General features: G+C 40.5%; 1 protein-coding gene across 1 annotated transcript; it reads left to right on the plus strand.

Moving 5' to 3' along the window:
• The first annotated feature begins 54 nt into the window (after positions 1 to 54).
• Positions 55 to 25,997, plus strand: LOC142194131 (guanylate cyclase soluble subunit beta-2-like). Its single transcript, XM_075263149.1, has 15 exons — positions 55 to 174; positions 4,789 to 4,862; positions 5,526 to 5,620; positions 8,283 to 8,443; positions 10,119 to 10,218; positions 10,721 to 10,917; positions 11,795 to 11,873; positions 12,491 to 12,594; positions 13,029 to 13,245; positions 13,549 to 13,869; positions 16,528 to 16,676; positions 21,605 to 21,751; positions 21,834 to 21,988; positions 23,063 to 23,232; positions 25,816 to 25,997. Exons 1-15 carry the CDS (start codon positions 55 to 57, stop codon positions 25,995 to 25,997), a joined length of 2,271 nt encoding a protein of 756 aa, XP_075119250.1.
• The last annotated feature ends 1,729 nt before the right edge of the window (positions 25,998 to 27,726 follow it).

Genomic DNA, 27,726 nt, shown 5'->3' on the forward strand with positions numbered 1-27,726 from the left:
AATATTCTATGCAGAAAGAAAAGTGGTGTCCATATCTGACACAAAGAGCGGAAGATGACGCATTATCCAGATTATCAGCACAAAACCACTTTGGTGAACCATCCCAGGCTGGATGACAATGAAATAGTATCTAACCCTATTATTTCCTTTCATAAAATTGCTTATGAAGACAAGGTGAACAGAGAGTGATCTGGGCCCTCAGCAGGCCCATTACAACTAGTATGGCCATGATAGACTTGGTCTGGGTAAATCAATGGCTTTTGAGGAGCTCTTGACCTTAAAGGGATTCTATCATTAATAAAAGCATGTAAGAATAGCCTTTATAAAGGCTATTCATCTCTTATCTTTATCTTGAAGGTCCATACCGCTTTTTTTGAATTTTTCATTATTCTTCATTGTGGTCAGAGAGCACAGGAGGCATTCCAGCCTATGCTCTGAGCACAGCATTGTCATCCATTCCAGCGTCGCCATTCTTCTTCTTCTCTTCTTGCAGGAGACTACCACAAAATGGCTGATGGACATGCACAGTTGGCTGTTCTATCGGCCCTTTTGTGGTAGTCTCCTGTAAGAAGAGTAGGAGCATGGCCAACAGAGCAGTAGAAAGGCAGCACTGAAACACCTGTGCTCTGAGCACAGCATTGTCATCCATTCCAGCATCGCCATTCTTCTTCTTCTCTTCTTACAGGAGACTACCACAAAATGGCTGATGGACATGCACAGTTGGCTGTTCTATCGGCCCTTTTGTGGTAGTCTCCTGTAAGAAGAGTAGGAGCATGGCCAACAGAGCAGAAGAAAGGCAGCACTGAAACACCTGTGCTCTGAGCACAGCATTGTCATCCATTCCAGCACCACCTTTCTTCAGCTCTGTTGGCCAGTCTCCTCCTTGACACAGGTGTCGCTGCCTTTCTTCTTCTCTGTTAGCCATTCTCCTTCTCTTCTTACAGGAGACTACCACAAAATGGCCGACAGAACAGCCAACTGCGCATGTCCATCAACCATTTTGTGGTAGTCTCCTGTAAGAAGAGAAGAAGAAGAATGGTGATGCAGGCATGGATGACATCGCTGTGCTCAGAGCATAGGCTGGAATGGATGACAACGCTGTGCTCAGAGTAAAGGTAAGAGATGTATAGACTTTATAAAAGCTATTCCTATGCGCTTTTAGTTTAATGATATTAGTTTGAATGATAGAATCTCTTTAAAAGGTTAGTCCCTTATGTAGATAATTAGAAGTTGTTGCCAATATAAATAATTAAAAATTTTCCAGAGTTTTAAAGATTTTCACTTTCTATAAACTGACACTTGTGAGAAACCCAGTCATGATTTCCTTATGTGGAATATACTACCTATATGAGAAAATAATCCGGCTACAATAAGAAAATCATATCCCATAGAAAGTTTCTGCAGTGATTGAGACAACAGATTGTCACTACTGAGAGGAATAGACAAAATGTTTAAAATTCTACAAAATTTAATTATTTATATTTCCAAAAATTATTACGTTGTAATTGTCTACATATTTAACTATGGATATGTTTTTGGGAATATCCCTATAAACCTTAATCTGTTGTAACTAACCAAGGGCTGAGGACGATGGGCCCTCGTGTACGGTTGGTGGGCCCTCGTGTATTGTGCTCAATGGGAGACGTTAGACCACCCTTGTGGGGATGCTACTGTCTTATATATACTTATATATATATCTTATGTGCCACGTTAATGTACGGACATGACTGATGATGACATTTATACATCTATAACTTGGTGTATACTACTGAAGAAGAGGAGGAAATGGAACCGTATATAATGTTTATCAGAATGAATATTCTTAGAAATTTGGTCTTCCAAACAGCCTTCTTAATGTAAAATAATACGTTAATAAAATATGTTTTTTATTAAAAGTATACAGATTCTGCTTTGTGTTTATATCTTTTGGACTTAACATGGTTATATCAAAGAATCCATCTCCAAATACCTTATTAAATAGAACCTGTCAAGTACATTGAAGATATTAAACCACCAGCAGGTCCGTATGGAGCCGTGGTAAAGTGTCCCAAATATCAAAGTTTATCCAATGTTATAGGTGATACTTACGTCTCGATGCCGGTTCCCAGAGCATGTACAGTACATGGCTTCAGAGCATGTACATGGGGCTTCATTGTGCATGCGCATCCTTTCGTGTACGGCTTGTGCAAGTTGAAGTTTTACTGGATTACTCTCAAGCCAGGACTTTTTGTATGAGAGGCAGGAACCCTAAGGACCCCATACACAAAACTGAGTGTGAATCCAATGTGGGGCTGCAAATCGGTTATATATTCATGTCTTTGGGGGCTTCGAGTTCATTCCATTCTGATCCTGCTTTGTGTCATCGGGTTGATCCAAATCCACCTTAGACGTGAATACATAACAGAATGCACTCAGATGTCACTCCAGGCCTACATTGGATGCACACTCGGTCATGTACACGGGGCCTATGAGCTGAGTCTCAAACTCAACTCTTCTCAATGAGATGATTTTTCCGACCAAAGCCTTCAATAGCATTTTTCTTTACATGGATAATGTATTGGTATATAAAGATACATCTATATCTCAGGTCAGTTTTTACAATATTTCAGAAGTTCTACGTGCAATTTCATTCGGACGTGTTTGGCTGAACTGAAACTGCTATTATTAAGTATAATTCTATATGATTATTATAAGTATAATAACACGGTGTTACTCACCTCTCCTGGGCTCTGACAAGACTTCGGATCTTCTGCCTGCAGCATGACCCAGCTACACCGGAGCCCAGGAGAGGTGAGTAAGACAGTTTTTAATGTTTGGTTATCTGCACCACCGCTTATTATAAACTGGGGCAGTTTTGGTTCTGCTGTGTTCAGTCCGGATGAAACCACAAGGTGCTGAATCATGAGCTGAATCTCGTGAGGTTCGCCGTCACATACTGTAAAAGGGATTTTTGAAGGTGGGAAAAGAAGCCTATTAGTTAGCCTGCGCTTCATATAATTGCCTTAAATGGCAACCACTGATAGGACCAAACATAAAACATCTTAAACTTACCCTCTTGGGGTCCTTTCCCAAGACCATGTTTGGGTCAAGAGATATGGTCTGTCATAGTGATTTATGAGCTTGAGAACTACTGCACGTCTACTGCCCTGTATTCACAGCATATGGATTATATAATACATTTCTGGGAAAGGACCCTACAGAGATTTGTCTGGTAAATAAATGTAGCATGTGAGATTGTATATTCTCCAGCAGATGGCAGTATAGCCACACAACTGCCACCAAACCCTCATCTCTGAGCTATATACAGGGCTATAAGAAGCCTTTGTATAGAATGACACATACCTGTCATTATAAGATGCTCAGGAATATTGAGCGTATATTACAATAACACATGCACAGCTGCAGCCTTCACTTCTATGGGACGGCTTAAGATGGCGAGTGCAGCGGATAAGGAACAACTTGAAATGTCTGGAATAACGCTTAACTAGTAGACAGAGACTAGCTGAATTCTGTGGGCGCACAAACAGATCAGTAAGTGTTTCATTCTCCTACAGCGCCACCACAGGTTAAACGAAGCATTACTTAGCACCCATTAAAAACAATGGACATGCTGGGTCCTCCAGGGACAGAGATGCTCTTTGTAGGTAGTCCCAGATCTGGCTATTGGAGGTGATAAATGAGGGCACCCATAGAAGAGCTCCTAAAGACGACCCCACTGTTAATAGCAGAATACTGTTAAATGAACGGCTGTTCGCTGCAGGTCTGTCTTCTTAAAGGAATCATGTCACTCTGAACATGTCTGATCTCCCAGGATTGTGCAATGATGAAGTAATATATAGCGTTGCGGTAGAGCTTGTAATTTGATTACTCTGGGTTTAGGCATCAAGTCGGTGGTCTTATCCACAGCTGTGAATGCACACTTCATAGGATTTACTGTCGATCACTGATAAATCAGACCACTGGGCTCCTCGTGGGCGGGACTTAAATGGATAACTTACAAGTTATACAGAATCCTTTTCACCAATACTATACACCAATCTGCTCGGCACCTCCTGTTGCTTGCTTGACAGATTCGTCATGGCAGGTTCACACTAAACCCCAATCTATCAGCTATTATTGCTGAGGGAAATTATATTTTCCAGTGCAGCAGCTGCAGCTCCCCCCTCCCCCTATGACATCCATATACCATAATCGTAGTTTATCGTAGTGTCTCTTTCTAGAATATTACTATTTTAATTCAGGTATTGCCAGGTCTCCATCCTCCCTGCTACATGTAGGTGTGTTCTCTGGGTAGGTGTCTACATATAATCTGTTGTCTTGTCATTGTAAGACTAATACCACCAGAGACGACTGTAACAGGAACCTCTAACAAGCTATCCAGAGAGTGGTCATTATACTAAGAACCATGGTAGGTACTACAATTACTCAGTGCTGCCTTATATCATGTGTGCTATCAATATTATCTTGCTATTACTATTACTGACTCTATACTTTATATTTTTATTGTTATTTTTTAAACAATTATTTTTCATTGTCTTTTAATTATATTATTTACAGTACTATTAAGCTCTCACTCTCTCTCTCTATATATATATACTGTATATATACATAATATAGTATTATTAGTATATATATATATATATATATATATATATATATATATATATGTTATGATATTATTAAACATTAAAGTAACCTATAAATTATTATTATAATATAAATGATCACAACTCATGCTACCAGTCAGCACAACTTTGCCATCAGTATATAATTCTATGTTTTCTGCAGTATGGATTCATTAATACCTGTTTAAAATCACTTGTGGTAGAAAATTTTGGGGATGACACCTGGCAAAAATTAAAGTAAGTGCCAAAATATTTGTGCACGTTTCTTAGTCACATTATATTATGATACAATTTGATTTATTAATATATGCACTGTATATATCTATTTATCTATTGTAGTTAAGGGTTGGGGAGGTTTCTGTTGGGAGGAACTGGAATCTTTTTTGTGAACCTGTTTTATATGCGATACAAGTGGTTGTCTTAGGTATCTATCTCCTATCTATCTATCTATCTATCTATCTATCTATCAATCAATCATCTATCTATCTATCTATCTATCTATCTCCTATCTATCTATCTATCTATCTATCTATCTATCTATCAATCAATCATCTATCTATCTATCTATCATCTGTCCATCTATCTATCAATCAATCAATCATCTGTCTATCTATCATCTGTCCGTCTGTCTATCTATCTGCCTATCATCTATCTATCTATCTATCTATCTATCTATCTATCTATCTATCTCCTATCTATCTATCTAATCTATCTATCATCTATCTATCTATCTACTATATCTATCATCTGTCCGTCTATCTATCTATCTATCTATCTATCTATCTATCTATCTATCTATCCAACTACCCAACTATCATCTGTCCATCTATCTGTCTGTCCATCCATCCATCTCCGTATCTATCTGTGCAGTGAGTTTAAGCTATTATCTTTACTTTCCAGAGACTTCGCTGAGGTCCAGGATACCTTTATGACTTATGAAGTCTATGATGATATTATTACAATGAGAATGGTCCAGGAAGCGTGCAGGATGCTCAGTAAGTGTCACCAGACAAAAAGCTGTAAAGGAATATATTAACAATTTTTTTTAATTAAAGCCAGATGTGAAATCTATCACTTTTTCTATTCTGTTCTTATTTTCTGACTGTAGCTTTTGTTATACTATTATCTGTGTATAATTATAGGAGCGGCCATGTGGCCAGGGCTTCACCTCTGCTCTGAGCTTCACTTTTGCGCTATGTAGTGATTTGCTTTACAGTATAGTTACATCCATAGGCAGAAATAGTATGTAATATAAAGAGATAGCAGAACATTCACAAGTATGAAGCTTTTACTACACTCCTGAGTGCTGTGGGATCTCTTTACATTAAATTTGGGGTACAACCTGACCACGAGAACCAACAAAACCAGAGTGTGGTACCATTTATCTAACCTCATCTATTGTCATTAGTGAATGCAATGATGGGTGTTATGTGGTGTTATTTATAGAAGTGTTATCAACTATTGTAATACTTACCATGGGCGACAGTGTCTCAGTGGTCCTTCCGTTATTCATGGTAAGAATAGAATAAATCCAGTGAATGCTGGGATTCATAACATCTTATTTGCTGCAGTATTTTGAGCCAAAGACAGGAATGGATTGGATATTTCCCATTCCTTTTGTAGCCATTCTTGGCTTTGGCTCAAGAAACTGCAGCAAAATCTGCAACAAAAAAAACTGCGTTTCTACAACGTGGGGCCTCAGCCTAAGGCCATTCTGTTAATGAAGCTGATATTTTCAGTGCTAAGCTGTGCAATGTGTCCCCTTGAGCCCAGTAGACCCACACTGCCCCTGATGCTTATACAAATGGTATCTTCTGATGTAATGCTGTCTTGCTTTTCTGTGATGTAAATGAGGTGCTGCTGCTGCAAAGAAAATCACTACCGAATTGGCAAATATCTGTCTAGTATTAGGCTTAGTGGCTAGAATGAAATCTGAAAGATATAATGCTTTAATACTTTTTCAAATTATATAATAAAAAAAAAGATTATATATATATATATATATATATATATATATATATATATATATATATATATATATATATTAACCCAGATCACCATGGCCCCCAAGCCCAGTGAACCCCGACATCTGCCTAGGTTCTTACTGCATCACAAAAAGGTAGAATGCTGCACTCATCTAGTCATATTTATGAGCATACAGATAATCGGAAGAGCTCTCTATATAGATGTTAGGTAAATATTAATCCCATGGTGATATACATTATTATATTAATTCCATGGTACTGTACATTATTATATTAATTCCATAGTGCTGTACATTATTATATTAATTCCATGGTGCTGTACATTATTATATTAATCCCATGGTGCTGTACATTATTATGTTAATTCCATAGTGCTGTATATTATCATATTAAACCCATGGTACTGTACATTATTATATTAATTCCATGGTGCTGTACATTATTATATTAATCCCATGGTAATCTACATTATTATGTTAATTCCATGGTGCTGTACATTATTATATTAATTCCATGGTTCTGTGCATTATTATATTAAAACAATGGTACTATACATTATCATATTAATTCCATGGTGCTGTACATTATTATATTAAACTAATGGTTCTGTACATTATCATATTAATTCCATGGTTCTGTACATTATTATATTAAACCAATGGTACTGTACATTATTATATTAATTCCATGGTGCTGTACATTATTATATTAATTCCATGGTGCTGTGCATTATTATATTAATTCCATGGTGCTGTGCATTATTATATTAATTCCATGGTGCTGTACATTATTATATTAATTCCATGGTACTGTGCATTATTATATTAATTCCATGGTGCTGTACATTATTATATTAATTCCATGGTACTGTGCATTATTATATTAATTCCATGGTGCTGTACATTATTATATTAAACCAATGGTTCTGTACATTATCATATTAATTCCATGGTTCTGTACATTTTTATATTAAACCAATGGTACTGTACATTATTATATTAATTCCATGGTGCTGTGCATTATTATATTAATTCCATGGTACTGTACATTATTATATTAATTCCATGGTGCTGTACATTATTATGTTAATTCCATGGTGCTGTACATTATTATATTAATTCCATGGATCTGTGCATCATTATTTTAATTCCATGATGTTCTACATTATTTTATTAATTCCATGGTGTTCTACATTGTGCATAGAAAATGCTGAGAAAACAAGAGAACATGCTGCTTTTTTTGTAGTGTTTTTATTGAATTTTTCCTGCTTTTTTCTCTACGTTTTTTGCAAACTCAGCTTTTTTCCACTGTGTTTCAGCATCAGCCAGAATTGCATTGTTTCCACACCGTTGGGCCTTAGCCTACACAGTTTTTCCTATATTTAATAACATGTAGAGTAAAATCAGATATGACAATAAATTGGTGAGAGCCCCATTATTTACCTGATACATCTCCGCCATTCCACGCCATCACTTTAGGGCTCGGGGGTTTGTTTTCTTGTCTGCAGCCATAACATGTCCATCTATAATCACTGGCCTCGGCCGTCTTATGCCATATATCACTGGTTAGGTTTTGTCCGGTCTTAGAAGACCCATGTAATTGTCCTGTATCCCAATCCTCCTGTGTGTCCTTTTCCAGGCATTTACATGTAATACTCATATTTGGTTCACAGATGTATCAGAAGAAGAAGTTCTGAAGCTATTTGGGGCTTATTTCTTTTCCTTCTGTAAGCAGTCTGGGTACGATAGGATGTTACGGACTTTAGGAGGTAACCTGACCGAATTTATTGAGAACCTGGATGCTCTTCACAGCTATCTGACGCTTTCCTATAAGGTGATTCCTTAATATCTTTATTTATATAGCACCAATATATTCCGCAGCACCATACAAATCAGAGGGGACAAGAACAGACAGTATTTTATATTACAATGTGACAAAAATTAACAAATCAAACAATAGGATTGGGGGCCCTGGCCACAAGAGCTTACAATCTATGAGGAAATAGGGGGCACAAGAGGTAAGAGGGCTCATTCAGTACAATGGTCCAGCCATCTTTTAATAAATAAGGACAAGTAACTGAAGCTGTATGAGCCGTCACCAGCCGGTATCTGTAAGTGTAAGTGTACGGCGTGCAGGGTGACTTCTAGATGGAGGGATCTGATTCTGAGCAATAAAGTAGGAAGGATAACGTAAGAGAAGAAATGGAAGCTTACTGTCAGGAGATGTAGGACAAGGTGATCACACCATGTGATAAGCCAGCCTAAACAGATGTGATTTTAGGGCAGTTTTGAAGCTGCGTAGATGGGTATTAACCTGATTGTCCAGGGTAAAGCATTCTACAGCACTGGTGTAGCTCAAGAAAAGTCTTGGAGAAATGATTGGGATGTTCGGATAATTGAGAATACAGAACATAGAGGACAGATAGGGCGGTAGCCAGTGAGATATAGAGGAGATATAGGAGGAGATCAGCGCTATGGATGGATTTGTGGGTCAGAGTGATAATTTTATATTGTATTCTATGATGGATGGGCAACCAATACATCGACTGACACAAGGTAGATGTGTCTGTGTACCGGTTTGGCAGAAAGATGAGTCTGGAGGCTGCATTCAGGACAGATTGTAGAGGGGAGAGTTTAGTAAAAGGAAGCCCAAGTAAAAGTGAATTGCAATAGTGAAGACAGGAATGAGATCAACAATGGGAGGTTTCTAAATGTCCAGGTGACAAGAATGTGCAAGTGTCTGAATATGTGGGGGGAAGGTGACTTCCAGATCACATACAATCCCAAGACAATGGACATACTGCCTCCGTGTAACAGGAAGACCACAGACAGAAATGGAGATATCAGGGTTTAGGCCGGTTAGAAGATGGAGGGAACACAAGAAGTTCAGTTTTAGAAAGATTTAATTTCAGAAAAAGAGAAGACATGATGTTAGAGACAGTCACTGGTGTTCTGTATTAGTGCAGGGGTGATGTCACGGGATGAGGTTGCTGATGGTTTATAGAGAGAGGAGAGGATGGGGCCCAAGTCTCAGCCCTGAGTAACCCCGAAGGCAAGGGAAAGAGGGGAAGAAATAGCATTAGTGAATGACACACTTAGGGTGCATGCACACTACGTAACGCCGGGCGTGTATGAGAGCCGTACACGCCGGCATTACAGCAGACTGCCGAACACTTCCCATTCACTTCAATGGGAGCGCTCGTAACAGCGGCGTTTACGAGCGCTCCCATTGAAGTGAATGGGAAGTGTTCGGCAGCCCTGCTGTAACGCCGGCGTGTACGGCTCTCATACACGCCCGGCGTTACGTAGTGTGCATGCACCCTTACATGATATTCTCCTTTGTTAAATGACAACATTGTATATATTGTTCATCTTTTAATGAACTTAAAGAATCCTCCTTCCATAACTAGCGCAGTATGACTTATCTTATCAATCACACAAAGGTTGGCTTATAGAACAAGTATAAGAGGGAGCTGCATGACTTTATCCATGTACTTTACTGCCTACAGGAAATGAATGCTCCTTCCTTTCGAGTGGAAAAGACAAGTGATGGGTCCATGCTTCTTCATTACTACTCAGACAGGACAGGCTTTTGTCACATAGTCCCAGGTAGGGGCTCAGTTGGAATACCCTGACATATCTGACACCAACATAGATTTGGTTTGCATCACTATTCTTCCACAATGGCACCATCCCCCCATGGCAAATGCTCAGTATTAAGGCTGGGTTCACACTACCACCACTGTTTGCCCCGGGGTTTCTGTCCTAAACCCCAGGGAAACTGGACAGGGGATGGCTTACCGGCAGTCAGTTTAAAAAGATTTTTCCAGTAGCGGCTGCATTTCCCCCCCCCCCCCTCGACTTATACTCGAGTCAATAAGTTTTCCCAGTTTTTTGTGGTAAAATTAGGGGCCTCGGCTTATATACGGGTCGGCTTATACTCGAGTATATACGGTATGTCTCCATGCATAGCCCCTTACATGAGACTATTTATTTAACCAATATTGAATATGCCATAATGTCTCCAATTTAAATATCATTGAATATAATAGTCGGATGGGGTCACAGTGTAAAGGGCATCCGAATATTAACTTCTCGCTTGTTTATACAGGGATTATAGAATCTGTGGCAAAAGATTTCTTCAACAGTGAGGTAACCATGAGAATCGTCTATCAAACGGAGGAGAGGGAACGCACCGGGAAGAGAGAGCATGTCATATTTGAAGTTCTCCAAAAGATGGAAGGTCAAAAAAAATCAATCAAACCAAAAGAAAATATAGAAGATAAAGATCAGCTCTACAAAGATCAGGTAGAGGCGGCAAGGGCAGGCAATAGATATGCATAGTTGGATCCAAAAGAGTATTATTGGTGGTGATATTATATGACGATAGTGGGAAGAGTAGAATGGCTTCCACTCAGTTGTGATTGCAGCTCTGACGTATAATACCGGTAGTAAGTTCTTCTGTGTCCGGATCTCACGAATCACATAAAATGATATATGTAGGGCTGGATTCAGACTGCGGGTGGTGAGTTTGGCACGTGGCTCTAGTGTTTCACCACCAGTCCATATATATCGTTCCCTATTCCTTACTTAAGAATTGACCTCAGCAAAAAATAAAATCTGATTAAAGTTTCATGTTTTTTCTTCCCATCCTTAAGTAAATTACATTGCAACATTTTGTTAAGAAAATAGCAAATTAAAAAAAAAATTCAGATTTTTTTTTTCAAGAAAATTGCATTGCAACATGTACGGCCTTTTTCTACTCAAGAACAAATACTATTCCTTTGGTGTGAAGAAGGCCCGGAGTGGCCGAAACGTTGCAGTGCATTTACTGTATTTTTGAAATTAATTAACACAACTTTTTTGGAATCTTTGTTGCCTTGGATTTAGCTTTGGGTTTGCTTGAAGGCAGGTGGAAGACCATACTGACAAGCACAAGGGACTGGGGGCCATGGCATTGAACTGTATTGGCTGCAGTGGTCGGGGTGTACAGTATGTGACCACTGTAGCTTGGGATTAAGATAGACCCACACACCATCAATGATCATGACAATGTAGGCGAGAATGTAAATGCTGAATATGGACTTTTTGGTCTTCTGTTTTTGGCTTTTTTTTCAGTTGTAATCTGTAATATTGACTTATTTTTTTGCTATTAAACCAGGCTCAGAATCAGAGAGAAGCAAAGAAACCAGATGGTATAAGTTGTACATCCTCAAAGAAATCTCGCTGGGATATTATCAGGAATGTTGTCCTGTTTGGAAGAGGTGACGTGCAAATACAAACTTTAGTCCGATCCTGAAACGCGTTATTTTATTACTTCTGTTATCAGGTCCGCAGTGGCACCAGTATGGGTGGGAGAGCTGATAGGGCCAACAAGACACTCAGGGGTAGGACAGCTACAGTAGAGGCCTAGTTCTGACTTTCATGAAAGACCTCATGCAAAGGTATAGCTACAGAGGGTACATGCTTAGGTAGCAGTGATACCTGAACCCTGGTACTCGAAACAGCTCAAAGGCCTGTCCGCCACCACTATTATAAATAGGACCCAGAAGATTAAAGTGACATCTCTGCCCTTAGGTATAACAAGCATTACAGTGAAAAAGAGGAAGAGTTAGGCTGGCCATGCCGATGAGATATCTATTGGCTCTCCTAATGCTGCACATACTTATGTGTATATATAATAAATGAAAGACACAGGCCTATCTCCCCCAAGAACAAAAACATTGGCTTTGCTGGGATCCCACGTATTCGACTATTCTCTGTCCTGACAGGGTGTTGGAAGTCCAGCGGCTCGGGTCACACTTTATTATCTTTGGTAAGCAAATACCATTACAATTGCAATAATAAAAATGTCTTTGCTATTCTATTATCTGTGTTCCAGGGAGTTTGCTCAATACCTTCCAGCCAGTTTATCCCGGCAGACTGTGGATGGATGAAAAGGCGTTCTGCAATGAGTTCCCCTTCCATATTGTGTTCGACAAACAAGTAAGAACGCCACTATGATACTATTACAGGGGATGTAACGTGGGCTCCATCTTAGGCTGAGGCTCCACGTTATGGAAACGCAGCTTTCTTTGTTGCAGATTATGCTGTGGGTTTTTTGAGCCAAAGCCAAGAATGGCTACAGAGGGAATGTGAAATATAGAGGAACTTCTTATACTTCTATCTTCTGCTCAATCTACTCCTGGCTTTGGCTCAAAAAATGCAACAAAATCTGCAACAAAAAAAAAGCTGCGTTTTCACAACATGGGGCCTCAGCCTTGAATGGGTTTTCTGGCCTAACCTTGGCATATTCCTCAGATGGAGCAGATGACAAATCGAAATGCCTAAAGAGTCAGCTCCTCTCGTAAACTATATTTATTACTTTTATTTAATTCATATTTTTTATGTTTTTTTTCTCTCTTTTCTACTGTGACCAGCTAAAGGTTATGCAGGCGGGAGTGAATATACAGAAATATGTACCTGGCATCCAAACTATGGACATCAGATTAGATGACTATTTCACTATAGTCCATCCTCAAGTTACCTTCACCATTTCCAACATTCAGATGTTCACGAATAGTCAATTTGTGCTGAAGACGAAGCGAGACATGATGCCAGAGTCCTGGAAGAAGCAGCCCATGCTAAAGCTCAGAGGTGACCCTGCATTTTACTATCCCTGTCTATACTTGTATGGATCTCCATTGTTCTCCATTCACACACCAGTGGTACAGATTGATATTGTATCCACCATAGTGACTCTGCAAATTCTAAGAAACACATGTCAATCTGAGCACACTCATTGTGTATGTGGCTTGTACATGAAATTGTGCTATTCGTGTCTATGAAAACACTCAAGTGTGTATTCGGTTCAGTGCAGACTAGGACATATGCAATCCGGCTTATGTCACATTGATTATTTAATGCATTTCTGTAGCTTTATGTACTATTTATTTCTAGGACATATGATATGGATGGATTCCATACAATGCATGCTGTACATGTGTTCTCCCAAGCTGCGCAGTTTGCAGGAACTAGAAGAGAGGAACATGCATATATCTGATATCGCCAAACACGATGTAACAAGAGACCTGATTCTACTGAACCATCAGAGACTGGCTGAAATCGAGCTGTCCAACCAGCTGGAGCGGAAGAAGGAGGAGCTGCGTATATTGTCTAAAAACCTGGAGATAGAGAAGAAAAAAACGGAGACTTTGCTGTACGCTATGCTCCCTCAGCACGTGGCCAATCAGCTAAAGGAAGGCAAAAAAGTCCAAGCAGGTACCAATTTTTTTTTTATATTTTTTTTTAAGGAAAAGTGTTGCCAGGAAATCACATTTTTGAATTAAACATATTTTTAAAGAATTTTTGTTAATGTTTTTAATTTTCCACATTATCTATGAAAAATCCTAAGAATCTTTCAGTTCCAACTCTTGCCACTAAACCTAAAATAGTTTGTGACTTCCTGTCTCCTGGAGATGGACTAATAGCAATAAACACAATAGTCTGGAGACTTCTTGACTTCTAATGGGAGAGTTTTGTAGGTATGCTATGTGCAGGGAGGAGAGTAGATCAGAGCAATCAGTAGCAGAATAGTATATAGAAATATAGAGCGATCAATAACAGAATAGTATATAGAAATATAAAGCGATCAATAACAGAATAGTATACAGAAATACAGAGCGATCAGTAACAGAATAGTATACAGAAATACAGAGCGATCAGTAACAGAATAGTATACAGAAATACAGGGCGATCAGTAACAGAATAGTATACAGAAATACAGAGCGATCAATAACAGAATAGTATACAGAAATACAGTGATCAATAACAGAATAGTATACAGGAATACAGAGCGATCAGTAACAGAATAGTATATAGAAATACAGAGCGATCAGTGACAGAATAGTATACAGAAATACAGAGCGATCAGTAACAGAATAGTATACAGGAATATAGAGCGATCAGTAACAGAATAGTATACAGAAATACAGAGCGATCAATGACAGAATAGTATACAGAAATACAGAGCGATCAGTAACAGAATAGTATATAGAAATACAGAGTGATCAGTAACAGAATAGTATATAGAAATACAGAGTGATCAGTAACAGAATAGTATACAGAAATACAGAGTGATCAGTAACAGAATAGTATACAGAAATACAGAGCGATCAATAACAGAATAGTATACAGAAATACAGTGATCAGTACCAGAATAGTATACAGTAATACAGAGCGATCGATGACAGAATAGTATACCGAAATACAGAGTGGTCAGTAACAGAATAGTATACAGAAATACAGAGCGATCAGTGACAGAATAGTATACAGAAATACAGAGCGATCAGTAACAGAATAGTATACAGAAATACAGTGATCAATAACAGAATAGTATACAGAAATACAGAGCGATCAGTGACAGAATAGTATACAGAAATACAGAGCGATCAGTAACAGAATAGTATACAGAAATACAGAGCGATCAGTGACAGAATAGTATACAGAAATACAGAGCGATCAGTGACAGAATAGTATACAGAAATACAGAGAGATCAGTAACAGAATAGTATACAGAAATAGAGCAATCAGTAACAGAATAGTATACAGAAATACAGAGCGATCAATAACAGAATAGTATACAGAAATACAGAGCGATCAATAACAGAATAGTATACAGAAATACAGAGCGATCAGTAACAGAATAGTATACAGAAATAGAGCAATCAGTAACAGAATAGTATACAGAAATACAGAGAGATCAGTAACAGAATAGTATACAGAAATACAGAGAGATCAGTAACAGAATAGTATACAGAAATACAGTGATCAATAACAGAATAGTATACAGAAATATATAGTGATCAATAACAGAATAGTATACAGGAATACAGAGTAATCAGTTATAGAATAGTATACAGAAATACAGTGATCAATAACAGAATAGTATACAGAAATACAGAGCGATCAATAACAGAATAGTATACAGAAATACAGAGCGATCAGTAACAGAATAGTATACAGAAATACAGAGTGATCAGTAACAGAATAGTATACAGAAATACAGAGCGATCAGTAACAGAATAGTATACAGAAATACAGAGCGATCAGTAACAGAATAGTATACAGAAATACAGAGCGATCAGTAACAGAATAGTATACAGAAATACAGAGCGATCAATAACAGAATAGTATACAGAAATACAGAGGGATCAGTAACAGAATAGTATACAGAATACAGAGCGATCAGTAACAGAATAGTATACAGGAATATAGAGCGATCAATAACAGAATAGTATACAGAAATACAGAGCGATCAATAACAGAATAGTATACAGAAATATATAGTGCTCAATAACAGAATAGTATACAGAAATACAGAGTGATCAATAACATCCTATAGATGTAGAACAAGCAATGCACATAGACTGATCAGCACATCACATCATTGAGACACTATGATTTTGTGGGAAATGAACATGTCCTGTTACAGCAGAGAGATAGGTTGGGGGTCACCTGAATCAAATAGTATTTTGACTTTGTGAATCGGTGTTTCCATTCTATTCTGAGATAACACCATTTTCTGCCTCTATGCAAATAAGCTCTTTGGAGGTAAGCATTAAATCCCTCACTGCTGCATTATATTGGCATCCCATTGTAATCTACAGTAGTTATCTATAATTAACCCTCTCCAGCTATGCCATAGTTTCTTTACAGCATAGAGTCAATCCCATATGCACAGTGTGGTCCAACAAAGGGTTTAGAGAGGGGTAATATTACATTGGGATCACAGTTTTAGTATCTCTCTCATGTATTATAAAATCATGTTTGCTTTGCAGCAGCTGCTTGACATTGCTACAGTTCCCATGTTATTCTCTTGCTCTGTTACCCACTGTTTTATGTAATATCCATACTCACAGAATGTTTGTATCTTTACAGGAGATTTTCAATCGTGTACAATTCTCTTCAGTGATGTAGTCACATTTACCAACATATGCTCTGAGTGTGAGCCTATCCAGATAGTCAACATGCTTAATGCAATGTATTCCAGATTTGATCGCCTGACAAGTGTTCATGATGTGTACAAGGTAATAGACAAGACTATTCTTCTGTACTAATATCCGTATAGGCAGCACATTGGTACACAGATGAGATATAGACCTTTACCTCTAAATATCCCCAACAAACTACATAGACCAGAATCGCTTACGCGTTTCGGGGGAGATAATCCCCTTAGTCATAGCAGAATGTCAACAATCCCTATAAACAATGTAAAACCCTGTAAATTGGCGGAAACCACCTGTGTTGTACTTAATTAGCTCATTAAAAAGACGTAGGAAAGAAAAAACAAACAGAGACCAAATGGCAACAAAGAAAGGGCCTCTCGCTACAGAGAGATAAGCAGGGTTCATAACGGATATCTTTTATAACAGACATTAACGGACACTAAGAGCGGGTTCACATCTGGGCCTGGTCTCCAGTTTAGCCAATCCTGCCTGTTTCCATCTTCTGTACCACGAAACTGGACAGGAGACGGAAACCCGGCAGACAGTTTTCAAAACCATTCACTTGAATGGGTTTGTAAAGGTGACTGCTCGTGTGCGTCTTCTGCCTGTCTACGGGGAAACCGTTTTTTTTCAGCCAGACACAAAATCGGACATGAAGTTTCGCAGGGCAGAAGACGGAAACAGGCCGGATTGGCTAAACCGGAGAATGAGTGCAGGTGTGAACCCGCCCTCAGTGGAATAATTCCACCAACTGCAACCACTTTGTATAAACAAAAATAATAGTGAATAAAAATAAGATAAGTCTGTCCTGAAATTCATGTCGGCAGGATGTCGCGAGGCTAAATTATAGATCCAGAAGGCCCCTATGTGGGGCTTGCCAGTGCTATATATATATATATATATATATATATATATATATATATATATATATATATATATATATACACTAACCGGCCACTTTAATAGGTACACCATGCTAGTAACGGGTTGGACCCCCTTTTTCCTTCAGAACTGCCTCAATTCTTTGTGGCATAGATTCAACAAGGTGCTGGAAGCATTCCTCAGAGATTTTGGTCCATATTGACATGATGGCATCACACAGTTGCCGCAGATTTGTCGGCTGCACATCCATGATGCGAATCTCCCGTTCCACCACATCCCAAAGATGCTCTATTGGATTGAGATCTGGTGACTGTGGAGGCCATTGGAGTACAGTGAACTCATTGTCATGTTCAAGAAACCAGTCTGAGATGATTCCAGCTTTATGACATGGCATTGCATTATCCTGCTGAAAGTAGCCATCAGATGTTGGGTACATTGTGGTCATAAAGGGATGGACATGGTCAGCAACAATACTCAGGTAGGCTTTGGCGTTGCAACGATGCTCAATTGGTACCAAGGGGCCCAAAGAGTGCCAAGAAAATATTCCCCACACCATGACACCACCACCACCAGCCTGAACCGTTGATACAAGGCAGGATGGATCCATGCTTTCATGTTGTTGACGCCAAATTCTGACCCTACCATCCGAATGTCGCAGCAGAAATCGAGACTCATCAGACCAGGCAACGTTTTTCCAATCTTCAATTGTCCAATTTCGATGAGCTTGTGCAAATTGTAGCCTCAGTTTCCTGTTCTTAGCTGAAAGGAGTGGCACCCGGTGTGGTCTTCTGCTGCTGTAGCCCATCTGCCTCAAAGTTCGACGTACTGTGCGTTCAGAGATGCTCTTCTGGCTACCTTGGTTGTAACGGGTGGCTATTTGAGTCACTGTTGCCTTTCTATCAGCTCGAACCAGTCTGGCCATTCTCCTCTGACCTCTGGCATCAACAACGCATTTCCGCCCACAGAACTGCCGCTCACTGGATGTTTTTTCTTTTTCGGACCATTCTCTGTAAACCCTAGAGATGGTTGTGCGTGAAAATCCCAGTAGATCAGCAGTTTCTGAAATACTCAGACCAGCCCTTCTGGCACCAACAACCATGCCACGTTCAAAGGCACTCAAATCACCTTTCTTCCCCATACTGATGCTCGGTTTGAACTGCAGGAGATTGTCTTGACCATGTCTACATGCCTAAATGCACTGAGTTGCCGCCATGTGATTGGCTGATTAGAAATTAAGTGTTAACGAGCAGTTGTACAGGTGTACCTAATAAAGTAGCCGGTGAGTGTATATATAGTATATATGTATATTGTTCCTCCCACCAGATTGGCGAGGGAGGGAGAGAACCGGGTCCCCATAAGGACACCACAAATTTGTAGGTAAATTTTTTTATTGAACATGAAAAAATGAGGCGTCAACAAATAACTGAACACGTCAATAATAATGTCACAAAGTTCTTCAGTGACATCTACATACTTGTATAAGCGGTGGGCTGATCCTGGTTTTGTTATATGATGTGGTATGCTGCAATACAGTGAACAAACGTCAGACGTTAATCAGACATATCCATCACTCCATTAAAAGTGTCAAAAATTCTAAGCATTTCCTTGGTGTCCCTTATATAGCCTGTAATGTCTTCAAGCTTATCCTCTCTTTAACTGTAAGATTACTGGAATGTCAACTATGCGAGGATATGTCAAATAGTTTCACCAGATCCCTTTACATTGCTGTCTGAAAGAACATCTAACACAGGATCCCTAAATTGGGTAAAAAAGGGATTATTCACATTAGAAACTGCAGTATGTTTGATACGGTTTCTATTCACTTTAGTTTGTAAGTCCCTAAGACTGATCAGGCGGCATTGCTCTTATAGATATTCTAAATATTCTCTGAATATTCTAACTCTATATTATCCTGAATGTCTTTTACCAGTGCGGTTTGTAAACATGCCAAGAGATCTAGAGATTTTTATGACGCTACTGGTCACCAAAGACCATCGAAAAACAAATATTTCCGATGGTCCTAGGAAGTAAGACATCACTCCTTTATGAGTCTTCAGGCAGGTCTGCTCACATGCAGATAAGCACACATATGATGATGATGTCATTGCGCCAACCTCATCACATACACCCCATACAAATACAGGTATTTAAGGTACATTAAGGTTGGCGCCATAATGTACTTATGCGGACCAGTCACGTGTAAAGAGCAGCTACTGTGCTGAAAGCAGTGGTATCGGAGGTAAAAAAAAAAAAAAAATGTTATGGTTGGGAGTCACAACATGAAGAACTGTATTAAAGGGTCACAACATTAGTAAGATTGAAAACCACTGCTCTAAATCAGTGCTCCTCAAATTACGGCCCGCGGGCCACATGCAACCTTTTTCTGCCCGCCACACGTGGCCCACACGCCGTCGCCCGGATCGCTCACTAATGGGGAATCTGGCTCAAATAAATATACAGCTGAAAGCAGTCAGTGTAGGCCGCGGTCCATGTGACCTACACTGACTGCAGAGCGTGATCTCTTCCCCGACGCAGGCGCCTTAACGTAAGTCATCAGCACCTGCCGTCTGAAGAAGGAGGAGGACGCTGGGAGGCTCTTTATGGGTAAATATAGTACTGTGTGTGTGTGTTTGGGGGTATACTGAGGAGCATATAATACAGTGGGGTGGGGAGATTGGGGCATACTGAGGAGCATATAATACTGTGTGTGGGGCTTATTGAGGAGCATGTAATACAGTGTGTTTGGGGGGTATACTGAGGAGCATATAATACAGCGGGGTGGGGGGATTGGGGCATACTGAGGAGCATATAGTACTGTATGTGGGGCGTATTGAGGAGCATGTAATACAGTGTGTTTGGGGGGTATACTGAGGAGCATATAATACAGTGGGGTGGGGGGATTGGGGCATACTGAGGAGCATATAGTACTGTATGTGGGGCGTATTGAGGAGCATGTAATACAGTGTGTTTGGGGGGTATACTGAGGAGCATATAATACAGCGGGGTGGGGGGATTGGGGCATACTGAGGAGCATATAGTACTGTATGTGGGGCGTATTGAGGAGCATGTAATACAGTGTGTTTGGGGGGTATACTGAGGAGCATATAATACAGCGGGGTGGGGGGATTGGGGCATACTGAGGAGCATGTAGTACTGTATGTGGGGCGTATTGAGGACCATGTAATACAGTGTGTTTGGGGGATATACTGAGGAGCATATAATACTGTGGGGGGAGCTACTGTGGAATGTATGATCTTAAACTATATTTTGGCCCTCCAATAGTCTGAGGGACAGTGAACCGGCTCTCTGTTTAAAAAGATTGAGGACCCCTGATCAGGGGCATCAAAACATTTTTTTTTTTAACTACACATGAGGGAAACTTTTCATCTATTTTAAAGTTTATAGACACCTTTCAGGTAGGATATATTATCAATTATGTATTGCTTTGCCTGTGACTTTAGATCTTTTATGAGTTCTGTTTGTTTATAGCTTTATTTTTTGGGGGATATTTTTGTGATTTTTTTGGATTGATACATTTACCAGTTTATTATTGTCTATATATATATATATATATATATATATATATATATATATATATATATTTTTTTTTTTTCTGATATTTGTTGTCTTTTGGTTTATGTTTTTTCTTTCCTACGTCTTTTTAATGAGCTGATTAAGTACAACCCAGGTGGCTTCCGCTCATTTACAGGGTTTTACATTGTTTGTAGGGATTGTTGACATTCTGCTATGACAAAGGGAATTATTTTTATTCATTTATGTTTAAGAATTAAAAGCTAGATTTTATAGCTATTACGGCTTATACAAATGTTACTATGGATCCAGTATTCACCTCGAGCCGAAGACTTACTATGTCTGTGAATCAGGAGCCCTGAAAAGGACTGTATGGCTCACAATCTAAATTCCCTATCACTATGTCTTTGAAATGTGGGAAGAAACCAGAGGACCAGGAAAAAATCCACGCAAACATGAAAAGATCTTCCATTTAGACAATGTCCTTAGTTGGATTCGAATACAGGACTCCAACGCTGAAAGGCCACAGTACTACTTTTCATGAAACCTTGATTTTTTTTTTTATGTATAGAAAATGATCATCTTATCTTTCCTAGGTAGAGACCATTGGTGATGCTTACATGGTGGTTGGTGGAGTACCAGTCCCCGTAGAAACCCATGCACAAAGAGTAGCAAACTTTGCTTTGGGCATGAGAATTGCAGCAAAAGAAGTTCTAAACCCGATATCTGGAGACCCTATTCAGGTAAATGTAACTAGTCACATGGCCTAGCACTTACCCATGCCTATTACTATATTCAGAATCAAACAACTATCCATTAATTTAGATCAGAGTTGGGATTCACACTGGACCTGTGCTAGCTGGAGTTGTTGGAGATAAGATGCCAAGATACTGCTTGTTTGGAGACACTGTGAACACTGCTTCAAGGATGGAAAGTCACGGGGTGCCGGATAAAGTTCACCTGAGTCCAACAACTTTCAAGTAAGAATAATAAAGTGGTTAAAGGGATTCTACTATTAAAACCTTTCTTTTGTCGTTGACACGGAATAGCCTTAAGAAAGGCTATTCTTCTCCTACCTTTAGATGTCTTCTTGCCCCGCCGTTCGCTTAAAATTCAATTTTCCATCGGTATGCAAATGAGTTCTCTCGCAGCACTGGGGGTGTCCTCAATGCTGCGAAAGAACTCTCCAGCGCCGCCTCGACTTCTTCTGGAACGTCCTCTTCATGCGTCTTCTACCGGCGCAGGCGGTGAAACTTCTAGGCCTTGCAGTGAATCAGTGTTCCATCACGGCATCCTGCTGCTGATTAGGCCCTGATTAGAGATGAGTGAACAGCACGCTCCCATAGAAATGAATGGATGTAGCCGGCACACGGGGGTTAAGCGACCGGCTGCCAGCAAAGTGTACGTGCCAGCTGCTTCCATTCATTTCTATGGGTGCGTGCTGTTCGGAATGGCTGATCCGAACAGTGTTCGCTCATCTCTAGCCCTGATGAACGAGCCTAGGAGGGAGTCTTGAGCCACAGACTCCACGACTGATCGAGCAGGACGCTCCTTTTTTCAGCGTCCTGCTGTGATCGCTGCCTTCCATTGAAAACAATAGGAGGCGGATTCCGGGAGGAATCTTTCCCAGATTCGGGGGCGAAATTTGCAGCAAATTCTTCTGTTAGAACACAGCCTAAAGATGCTGCCATTAGGGGTCTCCCTTCTGTTAAATTTGCAGCTCATGCCCTGTTACAACCATCTAATATGAAAGCAAATACACTCCAAAAGACCACCTCTTTGAGAAGACCACCCCCATATCCAAACCACAATTCTGGTGATAGATTAGGGTTCCTCATATATTATGCATGCTTGTAATCTTCTTTCGGACAATGAGCCCAATGCAATTTTGGCTGCTTCTCTGTATCCTGCCATATAGTTCAATTAACCCCTTCAGACTAGCGGACATTACTTCTGCATTTTCCAGGGTGGCTCTGTTATTACTGGAGGTGTTATTACAATATGAATAGGATTTCTATAATTGTAAATGTTGACAGTAGTTCCTACTTTTTCAGCTCCTTAGCACATCAAGACTTTGATATAGTGGAAAGAGGAGTCATTGAAGTAAAAGGCAAAGGAAAGATGAGGACGTATTTTTTGTTAAAGAATCTACACTTATCGGAAGAGGAGATTATGGGAAGGCAAAGTCAGCAAGACTCCGAGCCAAATCCTAACAGCGCTGCAGGTATGTGGATATTCTGACACTACAGCTTTCTACACTACCAATAAGTATTTGGACACCCATGTAAATGAAGATATCTGCGGTCGTGATGTACGTCACGCCTTCTGCCGTTATATAGGAAACAGCATTGGCATTAGTCGCATGCAATATGCCACGAAGTGCAGAGTTGTCTGATTTCGAGAAAGGAGTAATTGTGGGGTACCACAGAAATGGTCGATCCTTAAGGTACATAGCAAGCAAACTGAATTACCCAAAATTGACTGTGGCCTATGGGATTGCGAAGTGGAATGTGCCCTGAGTCGGCAGACCCTCGAAACTGGGAGTAGAGACCGACGAGTGCTGGCCAGAGAAACCGCACCTAACTGATGGCTCACATACACCAGGAGGGTCACCAGGCATCTGGGAGTATTGTGTCCATCAATACCATCTGTAAGGAAGCATCTGCTGGGTCTACCAACTATTGGATAGGAATAGAGATGTAGCAGACCTGGCCGTGCGCTAAGCTCTGCTACACCCGAGATGTAGCAGAGCTGGCCGTGCGCTGAGCTCTGCTACACCAGAGATGCATCTCTGGTGTAGCAGAGCTCAGTGCACAATCAGCTCTGCTACATCTCGGGTGTAGCAGAGCTCAGCGCACACTCAGCTCTGCTACATTTCTGGTGTAGCAGAAATCAGCACACACTCAGCTCTGCTACATCTTGGGTGTAGCAGAACTCAGCGCACACTCAGCTCTGCTACATTTCTGGTGTAGCAGAAATCAGCGCACTCAGCTCTGCTACATCTCGGGTGTAGCAGAGCTCAGCGCACGGTCAAGTCTGCTACATCTCAGGTGTAGCAGAGCTGTGCACTCAACACTGCTACATCTGAGATCGGACCAGAATGGAGACTGCTGTGGACGGATCTTAGACTCCTCCTCCTCCAGCAGAACCAGTGTTGATTGGCCGAATGCTGTACTCTGTATGGCATTCGGCCAATCAACACTGGTCAATGCATTCCTATGGGAAAGTCAGCTCCCACATATCGCAAGCTGATAGGGATCCCGATGAGATAGTGGCGTAATACAGGTACTTGGGCATGTTAGATGCCCCCAGACATGCTTCCCCTACTGTCCCAGTTGCATTCCAGGGTGTTGGCATCATTTCCTGGGGTGTCATAGTGACTCTCCTGAGTCGAATTGTGGCTTCCCCTGAAACGAAGCATTTTTCCCCATAGACTATAATGGGGTTCGATATTTGTTCAAATAGTTGAATATTGAGGGGCTATTTGAAACGAATCTCGAATATTTCACTGTTCACTCATCTTTAGATAAGAATAAATGTTATTTTTCTATTCTACCACAGGTAACCAAATACTTCTTGGTAGACAGTGTATAAGAGGTGACCAGCTATATGCAGTTAAGGGCAGCCGATATAGTCACACATGGCAGATTTATTGCTGGAATTTCTTTGGACTAATCTCAGTCCCATTGATCAGACAAGGATTATTTCTTCCCATTAAGATGTATAAGACAGTCACAGACATGTATAAAACAAATCTGCCATGTGTGAGCACACCAATGGGTAGCTGTTGTGTTACGGGCCAGTACAGATGTATACAGTATACCAAACCACAATTTTGGGATGGAACTTCCTGGAGCCCTACCCCCTTTGCCTGCTGTATCCAAAAACTACTGTATAGCAATAAAAAAAATCCCTAGAGAAAAGTTTTGTTTCAGCAATATCCAATAATACAACAATTTTCAAGGAAAGCACAGGCTCGTCATACATTCCAATGCCTCATCTCTTCTGCTCCGGACGTCTCTCCTCTTCTTCTTACACAAGACCATTGCAAAATGGACAATGGAACAGCCATCTGCACATGTTCCGTCGCCATTTTGTGGTGGTCTCTTGTAAGAAAAGGAAGAGATACGTCATGAGCAGAAGCGAGAGGCGGCATCACAAATTGTTGCAGATTATAGGTTTACGTGCACGCAACCGTAGTAGTTTTGCTGTCCGTAAATACTGATCAGGGCTCGTTCACATCTGCGGCCCGGCACTCCGTATTTAGGTTTCCGTTTCCTGCCTAAAACACAGGCAGGAGACGGAAACCTGCAGGAGACTTTCTCACCCATTCATTTGAATGGGTGAGAAAGCTGTCCGGCCGTGCGCGGCAGTGAGCGTTTTGCGCTCTCCGCCGCGAAACCGGGTTTTATAATCCGGACACAGAGTCGGACATGCAGTACTCTGTGTCCGGATAAAAAAATCCGGTTTCGCGGCGGAGAGCCTAAAACGCTTACCGCCGCGCACGGCCGGACCCGGTCTATGGTTTCCGTCTTCTGCCATGCAGAAGACGGAAACCATAGAACGGAGACCCCAAACGCAGGTGTGAACCCAGCGTTAGCAATCCAATCCATGGCATAAGTGTGTCATTCTTAATCACAGGTCTTGTAGGATTCTCTACACTGATCTGTACCATAAATGTGGACACATATAGGATATAATTCATAATTTACGGACCCATTCTACAGCCTGGACACACCTCTGCAATTGCTGTTGTGTGCATGGGGCCTTACACAAATATGTTTTGCCTCTAACTGTATTTCAGCAGGATACATGAATGATGTGTACAGACTACGTAATTCAGCAAGTCACTTTCTTCCAGACTCAAATGACTCAAGGAATCCTGATGCTTCTGCTAATGAGGACCCAACAGACAAAGGGGAAACAGATGAGAAGAATGGTGACCTGTGCCAGACTGTCTACAAGTCCAAGACTTGCCGTTTGCTGTAGAAAGTCCAAGCAACTTTACCAACAACATGGCCATAAGAATGTGGACACTATATAAACTCACACAGCCACAGTTGTCTCCATAACTTTCACCATAGGGCTAACATAAGTTTCAAAAACCGTGGCGCTTACGCTTCATGGGCTCTTGGCCTAAAAGTCTTTTCTAGGTATATATGTCATGGTCTCTTCTCTGTACGGATCATCAATATCAGATCAACAGGGTTCCAATAAAGACTGATAAGCATGGAGGCCAGACCCCCAGAGACCTGATATTGATGAAGCTATCCAAGCATAGATAGTTCAACAAATCCATTCCACAAACTCATGAAAAAAAAATCCCTCGGCACAAATTGGTTGTAAAACATATCATGTCAATTACAAGCACATACTGGGCCATAGATTTCGATGCAATACAATGGCTGAAACCTAGGCCTACCACAAAGGAAACTACCTGCAAAACCTGCAGCGCAAGTTACCCCTATTCATAGGATAAATGTTGGATTAGTGGGGAGACTGCCAAAACAGTGAATGGAGCACTCAGGTCACTGTAATGGGGACACATCCCATATTCTGTGGACAGGGGCTTAATTTGAGGGGGTACAGTCGTACCTTGGCCCTTCTTAGGGTGTGTTCACATGTAGGAATTTGCCACGTATTTGGGGGCAGAAATCACCGAAGGACATGGTAAAAAAAATAATAAAAAAATAAGCATCCTATTTGATCTTGCCATAGAGTTTGTGACTCGACTACCCACAGCAGAAAGTGCCAACAGAATGCTGATAAACTGAGGAGGACGCCTGCCTCAAATTCCTCTTCATTTTCTGCAATGTGAACAGTCCTCTTAAGAAAATGTTCACACAGCAGAAAATGAAGAGAAAAGAGAAATTCATTTCATTTTCCATCACTGTATTATTGCAACTAAATGCGGGTGAAGGCACTGGCATCCATTGCGACTTTCCGCTGCCGATTAGGCCCAGATGAATGGGCCTTAGCAGAGTATCGACCTGCACAAACCATGGCAAAATCGTGCAGGATGTTAATTTATTTTTTTCAGTGTCCTGCTGCAATGTCTGCATGACACCTCCCTCCCGACTAGGCCCATTCATTTGGGCGTAATCCAGACTGGATGCCGGTGGCTAGCCGTTTTTTGGACCAGATTCTGAGACGGTCTCCGCTTCAAAATCCGGTCCAAAAATCCCCATGTGAACCCAGTCTAAGGGTTCCATGAAGGGACTCAGCCCAGTATAGTTGGTTCCTGGCACAGATTTTGTAGGCCTTCATGTTACACCTCTGACTGTGGACAGGAAGTTTCTAGTTTATAGTGTCTATAGGGAATATCCTGTCTGAAATATTCTCTATCTCAACATGTTTCCAATGTTATCTGATTAAAAAAAAAAAAAAATCCATATATCTAAAAGGTAAGAGTATTGCAAATCTTATAAAATTGCAATGTAGATAATGCATGGGGAAAAAATGCCCAATATACACATTTGCTGCATCATTGGAGTCCAACTTGCAATATCAGACACAAGCAATGTACACGTGTGGCACTTTTTTTTTTTTTTTTTTTTAAAGAAGAAAGCTTCCATGGTTTTATAATACTAGATAATTCCTTAAGGGTGCATGCAGACAGGATTTTGTGTGGATTGTGGGTCAGGAGGGGAGCTACGTCTTCTCGTGGAGACTTCCTTTGCAGCTATAAAGAGTCTTAAGGGCCATGCATGCTCCGCTA

The sequence above is a fragment of the Leptodactylus fuscus genome, chromosome 2, assembly GCF_031893055.1.
Source record: "Leptodactylus fuscus isolate aLepFus1 chromosome 2, aLepFus1.hap2, whole genome shotgun sequence".
NCBI lineage: Eukaryota > Metazoa > Chordata > Amphibia > Anura > Leptodactylidae > Leptodactylus > Leptodactylus fuscus.